The sequence below is a fragment of the Ipomoea nil genome, unplaced genomic scaffold, assembly GCF_001879475.1.
Source record: "Ipomoea nil cultivar Tokyo-kokei standard unplaced genomic scaffold, Asagao_1.1 scaffold2480, whole genome shotgun sequence".
Classification (NCBI taxonomy): domain Eukaryota; kingdom Viridiplantae; phylum Streptophyta; class Magnoliopsida; order Solanales; family Convolvulaceae; genus Ipomoea; species Ipomoea nil.
The window spans coordinates 4137063-4149774 of NW_017618908.1; the positions used below are offsets into that span (position 1 = coordinate 4137063).

Consider the following 12712-nt stretch of genomic DNA (forward strand, 5'->3'; position numbering starts at 1 on the left):
TATCTCACACATTCTCTCAATTTGACCATGCAAGTCGTACTAAAGAATTAGTAAGAACCGAACTTGTAATATCAAGTATGAGAATCATACTTCACTTACTTGATCACTTCTTTTGAACATGCACTAACTTAGAGATTGAGAGAGAGATTAATAAACCTAACAAAAATGAAAATTCAACTCTAAGAGAATTTTAAAAACAATCAATAGAGGCCTTTTCTGCCCCCCTCTCTCTCTCTCTATATATATATATATATGTGTGTGTGTGTGTGTATGTATAAGTTTAATCCATGAACATGCTCCTCTGATCTCAGCTCTTTCACAATATAATGCAACTAAATTTCCAATTTAATTCTGGTAATTGTTTAATGAATATGGAGTTGTGGTCCTTACCACAAACCCCACATCCAAGCTGCAGAATAATGGTGATCTGATGATCGCAGTTTAATTTGTACCATCATATGTTACCAGACAAAAAAGAAACAAATTAATATATAGTACAAAGCTAGGATTCAGGCAAATCACCATGTTGACTGCATATAAAAATGGTACAAATATTCTGTGGCAATGCCACTATATCAACATTTTATGCTTACTGCTTAGTGCTAGCTGCATATCTGCCTGGACTCACATTGTTTCACCCATCACACCTTTCTTCAAGATAGTGGGCATTCCTGCAGAAACATCAAACCACATAGATGGGTTATTAGAAAATTAAAAGAACAAATCTTCAAGTGTTTATATGTTTTTTTTTTTTAGTAACGAGAGAAACTCGCAGTCACTACTCGAGGTTGTACGTGCACTGGGTACCTGCCAGCTCAGACCAAGAAGGAGCCAAACTTGTAACCTTATCGTTATCAATTCAATAGCCCGACCAACTTAGCTGGCACTGCCTCCCAAAACCTACAGCCATTACCCGAGTGTGTGCATTGAGTAAACCCTATCAGCTCAAACTAACTAAGAAGGCTAATAAGCCGTTTTGAGTTGACTTGTAACCTTATGGTTACCATGTCTGGATGAGGTTGTCCCCAAAATCTCATATTATAATATATGTATGATCAATCATTCAACAGGCCTTGAAAAACCTGCCTTTCTGTCTGCAATTTCTGGTTTTGCTTTTGCTTTTATTGTTGTCATCATCACCAATGGTGTTGTGTTTTTGTGTTCCATTGCAGTTGGAGAAGAGCCAGGTGGAGTCCATCTGCTTGGTGATCATCCTGACTGCATAATAAGGGATGATCTTCACACCCTTCTTGGCTCCAGCAGATTCAGACCTGAAACAGGTGGTGCTGATGAACATGATGCAATCCATCAAGCTCTGCTTAGCCAGCCCTTTCATGTCATAAGCCTGTGATCTTCTCCACAGGCTCTTGGCATGAGAGTTTGAGAGGCAAAGTGCCCGAGTCGTGTCGCTAATGGCTCCATCAATCTCCCCCACCACCAACCTGCACTGTGCTCTATTGCTGTAAAGCACAGCCCTTTCTTTTCTGTATTTCAATGGGCAAAACTCCAAGGCTTCTGTGTATGTGATCTTGGCTTCTGCAAATTTCCCCAGGTTGAAACTATGGTGTCCTTGTTGCTTCATTAGACTAACCATAACCCTTTTCTCCTCAAGCTTTTCTTCACACATGGATTGCTCTCTCTTCCTCCTCTCCACCTTTAAACCCCACACTTCCTCCAATGCCCTTTCACCTTCTGCATTAATAATCTTGATTTCAACTTTTCTTGATCTCTTCTTGAAATCTCTCAAGAGTACTCTTGAGATTGTTTCGCCGACGTTTAGTCTTCCCCCGAGGCTTCTAAGCTCAACCAAATCCACAAGACACAAAGCTGAGGTTTCTAGTACTTTGTACCTAGTATCCATATCGGATAGGAGGAGAAGAAGACAATCAATTCCCATGTATTGCCAGTCATCTGAAGATCTTGAGAGGTTGCAGAGGCTCTTGAGTGTTTCTGGGGATTCAGATATGGATTTTCTGCCATATTTGTTGTAGCAAAGCACTCTGATCAGCCCAACACCCCCAGGAGAAGTGTGGTTCACTAACCCACCCCACATTCCACTCAAATCCCTCAAGAATTTTGTAGTGCAGATGAGATCTAAACACCTTTCTTTCACTGCAAAGCAGTTGAGAAGATGAAGGCTCCAGCATTGAAGCTGGGAAGCCCACTCCTCGGCTTTTCTGTTCTCCATTTCTGATCCCCCAACCCCTCTTGTCAGCAAATCTCTGTGGTATTTCACCTGTTGAAAGCAGGAAACTAGTTACAACAAAACCACAAGACTAGGCCAACATAACAAATAAGTCTTAATATCACCTTCTTGGTTTTATCCTCCACGCTTACAAAATCTTTGTACACGGTTTCTAAGCATGTGGAGGCTAAACCCATGGCTAACTTCACGATTTCTTGCTCGAAAACCGCCACGGATTTGAAGGTTTTCTCGTAGCTTGCTAAGTGCCCAAGCGCTCTAACGGCCACCCTTTGCTCCACCCATGTCATCCTCCCCCTAAGAAGCTCCAGAAGCGGCGGAAGGACGCCGGAATCCACCGCTTTAACGGCGAATCCGACGTTGTTCATGGTGTAAGATCCTATGACGTGGGCTGCATAGTATGGGACATAAATGTTCTGGTCTCTCAGCAGCCAATCTTCATCGTCCAGGGCTTTCTTGATTAGCTCCGCCATGCATTTTAAAACGCCGGCCGCCGGCAGCTCGCCGTCGTTAGGGTCCGCCATGGCAATGCTCCATATCCCACTTAGCACCACAACAAGTTCTTGATCTTGAACCAAATATTCCATGGCTTTGAAGAAGGCTCTGAGTCTTGGTTTTCTGATTGTGGGGTCTTGCTCCTTCATGATGCAGAAGAAACAAGAGCTTGGGTTTTTCTCCATTTTCTCAGGAGAAGGCATTAGATTGATGATGATGATACGAGGTTAATTAAGGTTGTCGGTCTTGCTGTCTTCTAGGGGATATATGATCTCTGGGTTGGAGGTTTTGTGGTTTAATTTGTTAGGGTTTTACTGTGGCCAAGTATGTATGTATATATGTATGTGTAAGTTCATCAGCTTTTGTGTTGTGAGTGGAAACCGCCACCGGCGCATGAGAATGAAAATATTATTATTTTTAGTTAACAAACACTAAAAAGGGAACTTTCCAACTTTAGTAAACAGCTTAATTTCATCTACTACCTTTACATGAACAAGTTGTCACGCCTCACGAATTTAGCTTACTGCTTCACTAGATAGTATTTGGAAGAAAAGATAAAGCTTGAACCTCGGCAATAACAATGTGGGAATTATGCCTAGACCCTGTCTGAACCATTGAGTCACCATGTGAGAATTATGTTCAGGACATGTCTATTGAGTCATTGAGACACCGTGATGAGAGTTATGCTCAAAGTAGGCAGATCTCTTTCTGTGTACTGGTCCTGTCTTATGAGTCATCGAGTCACCTGTCCCTTGTGCGTACCGACATTTGGCCGTGTCTCTAAGCCATCGAGTCACCATTAGATTTTTTTTTTTTTTTTAAAGTTAATATATATACTCCTTAACGTATTTAGAATGACTTCAAATTAAACCAACCACTTTGTCCACCTAGTTGATTTATTTTCATGTGTGATTTGTCAACTATTACATAAACCTGAGGTTTACACAATCTATACTCTTGGGCAAAGGGAACTGGTTTCCCTCATCACTAAAAAAAAAAAAAAAGACATTAGTCTAGTTGATAAAACCCTCACTTAAAATTACTTCTAGCAACAGGTGAAGTTTAATTACTGCCACGAACATTGTGAATTTAGGTTGAACTCTTTGTGCATAGAAGTTTATAGTTTGATGTTGAGTCTCGAAATTATAATTACTTCAGTCGTCCTAGATTTTTTTTTTTAAAAAAAAAAAAAAGAAATATGAAGGCTAAAAATAAAATGTAGACCTTTGTATCTAGCTAGGTTGATCAGTTGATGAATTCTTCATTCTCTCTTGCAAAAGGTATTTTGTCTTATGTGGAAAAGACATGGTGCAGGCTTCAAGGTCGCATCTACTTTTACCATAAAAGAGAGCTGTCGTTAATATTATTATATCCAAAATGGATGGTGACTCATTTTTGTTCTCCTCTTCTCTACTGTACTGTGTGCTTCAAATTATTGTACTTCAGTGTTTGTCTGACGCTTTTACCCCTTGCTTTTTTCACTTTCTCTTGCTTGTGTCTCACCTCCGTTTCTATATAATAACACACAAATTATACATGAGAGATGAGAGGTAAATTGTACTAAGAAGAAGTAAACTTCATCATTGTTTTACAGACATATATGTTGTCTGATGTATCATCTTATCTTATGTGAATCCTGTTTGGATATATAAATGTTTCTGGTTTTACTTGTTTTCTATGCCTCATCAGCATCTAAACCTTAGATTCCAATGACGACATAATATAATTCTCCAGAACTATTCTGGTTTTTTGTGTTTTGTCATGATGCCAACAATCAGGATTCTTGAAATCTTTTGTTTCTAATCTTAGAAATATCACATGCACGTACGAAGAATAAAATGATAAGATGAAAGATAACCCATGTATATATGAAAATTCTTTCTCGGTATAGTTTATATTTGATCAAATTATATATACTATCTTTTCTTTATACAAAATATGTGATATAATTTCGTTAAATATACAATGCAACTATGCACTTCATGTAATTATTAAATATATAGTCATTCGTTGTCTGAATTGATGTCACAACTGAAAACAGTAATTGGTGAATTGATTGCACGATTTGCCTTTTGCCTCTATAGTGGCTAATGGTTGTTATGTTTTGATTAGTAAAGTTAGTTTATTATAGTTGAAGAGTATATATATGACATATGGGTCTTGAATAACAATACATGTCTTTGTATTAAAAGAAAAAAGTGAAATGATCTCATATGTCTATTTGGATTGATCAACAATGTGAAAATAGGGGAAAAAAGAAAAATATGATAACATTTTTGTAATATGAACTTTGATTGTGTATTATTGAACAAGTTTGATAGTGTATCAGTTGACAACTAACAATGCATTCAAGTTTCTTGCACTGATATGTTACTGTGTAACAAATTAAACTCGAGTGCATGCACGTATTATTTTTAGATTTTGAGTGCACTACTGTTATTTGTGGACGACAGTCAAGTTTGTTTACTATATGTCCAAAGTTTGTAATAATTATGAAAATATCACTATATTTTTCCTCTTATTTTTAATTATTGTCTAATCATTTTAGATGGACAGTTGAGATTATTTTGCATGTTTTACAAAATATATGTTCTTACATGAACCTGCCCCGACCCACACTTCCGACGCACTCAACGAACCCTGGAAACAAGTGTTGTCACTCCCCTTCACTATGCTAAGTAACATATGAGACATCCATAACATATACACACAAATTAAATAAAAGTTGTAATATTCTAATGGGCTACAATATTGTTACCCCAACCTACTATTATACATGCTTCACGGGGTAGAGAATTAGGACTTTTATATATATTTTCTATGTAACATGGTACCACACTTGAAATGTGTATAATAACCTAGAAAGACAGGATAGGATAATTTCTTGCAAATGTGAACATAACAGTATAAAGTTCAATCTTTAAAAAGCCATAACATCTTCTATATAGATTTATTATGTTACAAAAATGTTAATTGCAATGAGGCTTAAGAAGGGACCACTTAAAACTTCTTTTTAAGAATGTTCTCCTTCATATCCGAAGTGAAGTTTTGGTCCCCTTTCCTTTTCTCAATGCTTCCGCATTTCCAATTTTCTGCGTTCATTCTGTTTGCCACACATGTTTTTTTTATTTATAAATTTTGAAAATGTAAAATTAAATGTAATACAACAATATAATATCACAAATTTAATTTGACCATATTTAAACCCTAATTCTATGAGATTTATATTTCGATCATCTTATATATCTAGATCATTAATTAAACATATGCCTAATACTTTTTGGAGGAGGGGATTTAATTTAAAAATTATTTTGCCCCAAATCACCAAATGCTCCCTTAACTTGACTTAGGTTAGTCATATAATCCGCACATCTGTTTCCCTACGGGTATGTGATATTAAACATTAATATTTGTCCACATGTATTTAGTCTATTGATTGGGTCTGAGTGGTTATATTTTATCTCCCGGAGAAGTGGTCTAGAACTGTTGCTAGTATTTTTTCTATTTATACCTTGCATGTACAGTGTTATTGTGATATTGAATATACATTCTTTCTGCTCATTCTCACATGGTATCAAGAGCTTAACTCTCACGAGATTCATTATCACTTTTTTCCCTTTTCTTTCCCGATTCAATCTTATGGCGGCTACCTCTACTACTGCTATTATCAACTCTCCGCCCCGACCAATTTCCCAATCCGCCTCACTGATATTAATTTCACAGTCTGGCGTCGACAGGTTCACTCGACTCTCATAGGTCTTGGCCTGTTGAGATACATTGATGGCACAGTCAAGGAGCCTACTGAATTCCTTGATACTAACGCCAAAAATCGGCCAACCTTGCCTAAGTAACGCAATGTAATCCAAGATAAATGTGTAGTCGTCCTTAACTCTCAACTCTCAACTCTCAATGCCTCATTCTGGATTGCTTTAACTATTGTCTTAGAATTCAATTTTACTTATAATTTAGATAAACTCTTGTCGCGAGCCATCTTTAACTCCTACTGATGATTACCCAACTAATTATCCAATGGAGGCAACGGATTAGATATAAAACATAGTACAATATTCTAACATAAAATTATATATAAGTTGGCGTTACTCAATCACATGGGTTCATGCATGTCTGATTGTAATCAAAATAATATAAAATAAATTACATAAATCTATTTTATGAGTAAAAATAACAATATATAAAAATGAGAATATATATATATATATATATATATATATATATATATATATATATATATGGGGTATATATATATATATATATATGGGAAGGGATTATGTGCATTTAAGACTTCTCGTGCTGTTGTGCGGGTGGACGCACGTTAAGCATTAATCTGACGCACTTAAAGTACACAACACACGCACATTAAGCACACAAACAAAACACCTTCAGAACACAACCTCACGCATGTTAAGCACAAGTCTCACGCACGTTAAGTACAAGTCTAACGCATGTTAAGCACAAGCCTCACGCATGTTAAGCACAAAAACACACGCACCTTAAGTTTTAAAAACAACTCACATAAAGTACACACTCACGCACATTAAGTACAAAACTCACGCACCTTAAGCACACGACTCACGCACATTAAGCACAAAACTCACGCACATTAAGCATAAAACTTATGCACTTTAAAGTTTCAACAACAACTCACATTAAGTATGCACTCACGCACATTAAGCACAAAACTCACACACATTACGCACAAGACTCACGCACATTAAGTACAAAACTCACGCACATTAAGCACAATTCTCACGCAGTGAAACACTTAAATGCGCGCCCGAACATATATATATATATATATATAGAGAGAGAGAGAGAGAGAGATTATAAATAGAATATGAGTACAAATGGGGAATGTCTCGAGAAAATGCGGCTATACTAAATTGATCAGAAGTGGAAAAAAAACAGACAATTAACCTTAATTAACACAAGATCATCGTATAAAAAAATGTTGAGCTGCCTAGCTAACCAATCATTCTGTTCAGAGGTCAGAAGGCCGACACATGTGATTCGTTGGAAAGCATTTAGTTAATTAATATTTGTTTATTGATAATTGTGTGGGCATGGAAAATAGGCATCCAGATTAGTTTAAGACTGAACTCATGTATATTAATTAAGGAGATTAATCTGAAATCTACTGATCAAATCTAATTAAGTCTGCATCTCAGGTTTCGAAACTTCCATTAGTCAATAAACGACTAAAGCTAAGGTGGTTGTGCTTTTCTTGGAGAACTCAGAAACTCAGAACTCTTCCAAGTTATGACCCGACAATATGATTAAAGATTTTATTTGATTGCCCCGGGCATGGCTGAGTGAGTAAAATATAATTTAATTCTTATTAATTAATGGGAAAATATTTTAACATGAGCATGCAATTAGACTCGAACCTGACTAGATTAGTCCCGACTAACTCGAGTAAAATGGTTGGGGGCGTTTCGAATAGTACCAGACCTATGATCCTCCTTCCCATGTATCGACCCAACACCCGTATGGCGTATATATATGTCCCAGACGCCAACATTTCTTGTCGTCAAGACTCTTCAGACACGTAGCAGCTAGGTTCGACTTCAGGAATCCTTTTATACTTGACACGCACCAACGTTTAATTAACCTGTTATTCGGGCACTAGGTGGACGACATACATGCCAAAAGGCCAGCATGCGGCACCCTTATCCCTTATAAATACCCCCAAGTACTAGAGGAAGGGGAGAAAAATTAGAGACTTGTACTGATGGAAAATACGTCCGACCACTAATATATATAAACATGTAATTTTAAGTAAAACGTACAATTCATATTCATCAGTTCACATTCTTCTCATATAGTCCTATGTTCCGATCCAAATGACATGCTGGATACGACTTGCGAGTTGCGACATACATACATATATATATATATATATATATATATATATATATATATATATATATATATATATATATAGAATTACATTCAGGTGAAAACACATCTTAAAGTACAAACTTGTGGACTAATCTTGGCCATTCAATTTTGCTATTGGATGGTTGTGATTCTCACGCAATCTCAGTGCTTAATTTAGTGTGTTTTTATGTTAAGGGGGTTAGTTTGGGTATTTTGCTAGTCATTAAAACGTAGTCAGATTAGGTATCTGATTTCTCGCGCACGTCTTCCCTCTTGCTTTTGTTTTTTCTCCGATCGTGCATAGGTTATTGGTCGCTTCTTCCACGAGCTTGTGTCTCTGTTCGTCCATTCCACATAGCCATGGTTGTCGGGGGGACCGCTGCACACTGAAGGGGGGGGGGGGGGGGGAGGGGGACCACCGGTTGTCGGGCGAGGTTGGTTGGTTTCCCTTTTGTTTTTTTTTTTTTTTTTTGTGAGCATATAACCATTAATGTGTAGTCCAACTATTAGCTTAGGCTTTTAGTTGAGATGGAGCACATGCTTCAATTTGGTATCAGAGCCGAACCCAACGCCACTCGTAAGCGACTACGATTTACCGGTCCACGTGTTGCTTGGAACCCACCGCACACGTGAGGGGGCGTGTGAGCATATAGCCATTAATGTGTAGTCCAACTATTAGCTTAGGCTTTTAGTTGAGATGGAGCACATGCTTCAATTTTTTTTTAAAAAATTTTTTGCAATTTTTGTGTTTTGCTTCCGTTTTTGTTGTTTTACCGGTGGGTTTTTGTTGTTTGGTGGGTGGTAGCTGTGTTTGACTGCGGGGGGTGGGTATTGACGATTTTTTTGGCCGGATTGGGTAGCTAGGGTTTTTTGGTGGCGTTGTTTTCTGGTTCGGGGGTGGGTGTCTGGTGTTCTACCGGTTTCGCGGGGCACGGAGGTGGTTTGGGTCCGGGTTATTGTGGTTTTTTTTTTTAAAAATTTTTTGGGGAGTCAGGGGGGGGGGGGCGTGTTGGGGGTTCTACTTCCGGGGGGATGGGGGTTCTACTTTCGGGGGCTGTCGCGGGTGGTGTAGTGGCAGTTTTGGGGGCATTTCCGGCTGTGCATGGTGGTGGATGGTGCCGGGGATGGGTGGTGGCAGTTTTTGCAGCTCTGCTTATGGTTCTCTTAATCTACAATATTTGTGTGTTTTTGTTTGTATTTGTTTTTTGGTTTTCTGGATTATTAATCAAACTTCAATAATTCAAAACAGATTCATCCATGTTTATGTGTTAAGTATTGTTGTGTATATTGCAGATTGATCAAAGTGTGTGTGTGTATTGTAGATTCCTATTGCAGTTTCTTTCTTAACAAATTGCTGTGTATATTACAGATGTGTGTGTTTATTCAAAAATAGATGTGTGTGTATTTTTTATTTTTTTTTTTTTTTTGGTTTTCTACAATATAAATGAACATCAAGAAATTCAAACAGATTCATCCATGTATATCTAGTTGATTTATAATTTCTTTTTGTATATACTGTTGTCATTCTTGTAGCCTAAATCAGTTTATACACCTTTCCCTTTAAAAATTCTCTCAAATTAAAAAGGGCACAAGTGCCACATAACACAGAAAATGAAATCTTATTAGTAGTTTTCTAGGAAAAAGTGATGAGAAAGAAAATTTCAGTGAGAGATTGGAATTAGTGGAGTTCAAAGGTATTGGCTTGAAGGAGTTCTGTGGTTTTTTTTTTTTTTTCTTTCTTTGTTGTTATGAATTTTTAGTTGTTGGGTTTTTTTTTTTTTTTTTTTTTTTTTTTTTTTTTTTTTTTGTCAAGTGTGGCTCCTTTATAATTTTTAATTGTAATGCTTTTAGTATGTAGAGTAGTGTGTTATTGTATTTCTTACTGGATGTATTTGTCGTTTAAATCTTTCTTGTATGATTGTATTTTAATTGGGTGGTGGTGCGTGACTTTGTTTATAGATGTGTGCTTTGTTATCATTTTCTGTGTGCTTGTCTGGTATTCAGTTACGTGCGTGGGTGGTTTTGTTTGTTTTTCTTTGTTAGGCAAGAAGTTGAAGGGTGTGTAGGGTGGTCCTAGTGGGGCTTTGTCTTCGGTGAGTGATGATGATTTTGTTTCACCCCCCTTGGATTTTTTAGCGAGATTGGAACAAGACCCGTTGTAGTAGGCCCCTGATGTTGTTCCTGAGGTTGATGCTTCGCCTGGGGGGTCGGGTGCTGGGGACGCGTCTGAAGATGAATTAGATTTGCCTAGTGTTAAGTTTTGAGCGCAGTCCGCGGCTCTTGTTGATGCGCTTGTGGACTTGTCGGTGCAGCAAAAGAATGATATGGTGATTGTGTTGAGGATTTAGTGAGTGCGGCTCTCTCTGCACCCCTTTCCCCCTTTTATTCTGTTTATGGTGTTGATTTCTCCGTATGTCGCTGGTGTGAGTGGTGTTTGAATGGATATTGTTTTTTTTGTCTTTCAGATGGGGATGCTTTCCCGATTCTATGAGGTTCGTTCTCCTTCTCGGTCTGCTGCTTGTGTTTGTATTGAGTCGAAGCGTTTGCAAATGTCTTGGCGGGATTCGAAGAACAAGATTGATTGCGGAGTTTTTCTCATGCGGCATATGGAGTCGTATGTTGGCCAGCGTGTTCGTGATTGGGATTGAGGTCTATTGAAGGGGGACACTACTACTTTGCACAAGCTTAGGCTACGTTACATGTCGGAGATTGTGATTTCGGAGTTTAATGTGCACAGGCAGCGCAATCTTTCGCGAGCGTACCAGTCCATTTCTGTTCCTCTGCCCCCTGTCTAGACATGTGGATTATTTAGGTAGTCATTGTTGGCTTTTTGTTATTCTGGGCACACCGATATTGATTACTGTGCTTGATTTTTGGTTTTGGAGTATTTGTTTTTGTGTTGGCGTTGTTTTGGAGGTGTATGTTGGTACTGTGGACGTGGGCTGTTTTGTTATGTTTTTGCTTATATGCAACGTTTATTAATGTAGCTACGTGCAAGGTGTTCTCTTGACCCCCATCTTAGTGTGTGTGCGTGTATGTGGCTTCACGTGAGCACAGTGGGGTGATGTTACGTTTTGCCTTGTATTTCGATTCTTTTTTGTTCTAGCCCGTTTTCCTCTACTCCATCACTAAAATGGGTGCGCGCGTACTTTTTCAAACGTGTGCTTAGCTAACAACGGTTAAGGTACTTATTCAAAATGGCGGTGGTGTTATTTTCTTACATGTGTGCAATGTTGTGGTACAATGTGTGCGGTGAGTCTGGTTTTGTTTTTTATTTTTTTTTCCCCGTGGGTGGAGGTGTATGTTGGTACTGTAGACTTAGGCTGTTTTGTTACGTTTTTGCTTATGTGCAACGTTTATTAATGTAGCTACGTGCAAGGTGTTCTCTTGACCCCATCGTAGTGTGTGTGCGTGTATGTCGCTTCATGTGAGCGTAGTGGGGTGATGTTACGTTTTGCCTCGTATTTCGATTCTTTTTTGTTCTAGTCCGTTTTCCACTACACCATCACTAAAATGGGTGTGCGCGTACTTTTTCAAACGTGTGCTTAGCTAACAACGGTTAAGGTACTTATTCAAAATGGCGGTGGTGTTATTTTCTTACATGTGTGCAATGTTGTGGTACAATGTGTGCGGTGAGTCTGGTTTTGTTTTTTATTTTTTATTTTTTTCCCGTGGGACACGTGTGCGCGTGCTTGTTGTGCCTGCGTGCGTAGGGGTTTCGTGGTTGTGTTTTTGTTTTTCTAAGCATGGTTCATAAATGTTTTTTGTTTTATTGGCTCGTAAAAAGTACGCTTCATGTAACAAGTATGCTTCGTGTAAATTTGGTTCGTAAATGTATGTTAAGTTGGTTTGTTCAGTATTGATGGCATAGCTAGTATCATGACTATATGTGCACGTATGTTGTTAATCATGTGCTTGGGTTTAGTTCTGTACGTTGCATCATGAATTTTGAACACGGGGATGGGGTGTGTTGTGGTTTTAATTATTGACATGTGTGCACACCATTGTGGGATGCGTGCGGTGGGTATATGTTTTTTTCCTAAAACTTTTAATGCGCAATGTTCAATTAAAAACACAAAGTACGGTGCAACACATTGTTCGTAATTCTAAATTCCC

General features: G+C 38.1%; 1 protein-coding gene across 1 annotated transcript; it reads right to left on the bottom strand.

The window, feature by feature from the left end:
* Positions 1 to 396: 396 nt before the first annotated feature.
* Positions 397 to 3011, bottom strand: LOC109153328. Its single transcript, XM_019301229.1, has 3 exons — positions 2311 to 3011; positions 1083 to 2236; positions 397 to 671 (listed from the first exon to the last, which is right to left on the bottom strand). The coding sequence occupies exons 1-3, from the start codon at positions 2899 to 2901 to the stop codon at positions 635 to 637; spliced, it is 1782 nt and encodes a 593-aa protein (XP_019156774.1). The 5' UTR covers positions 2902 to 3011; the 3' UTR covers positions 397 to 634.
* Between the last annotated feature and the right edge of the window lie 9701 nt (positions 3012 to 12712).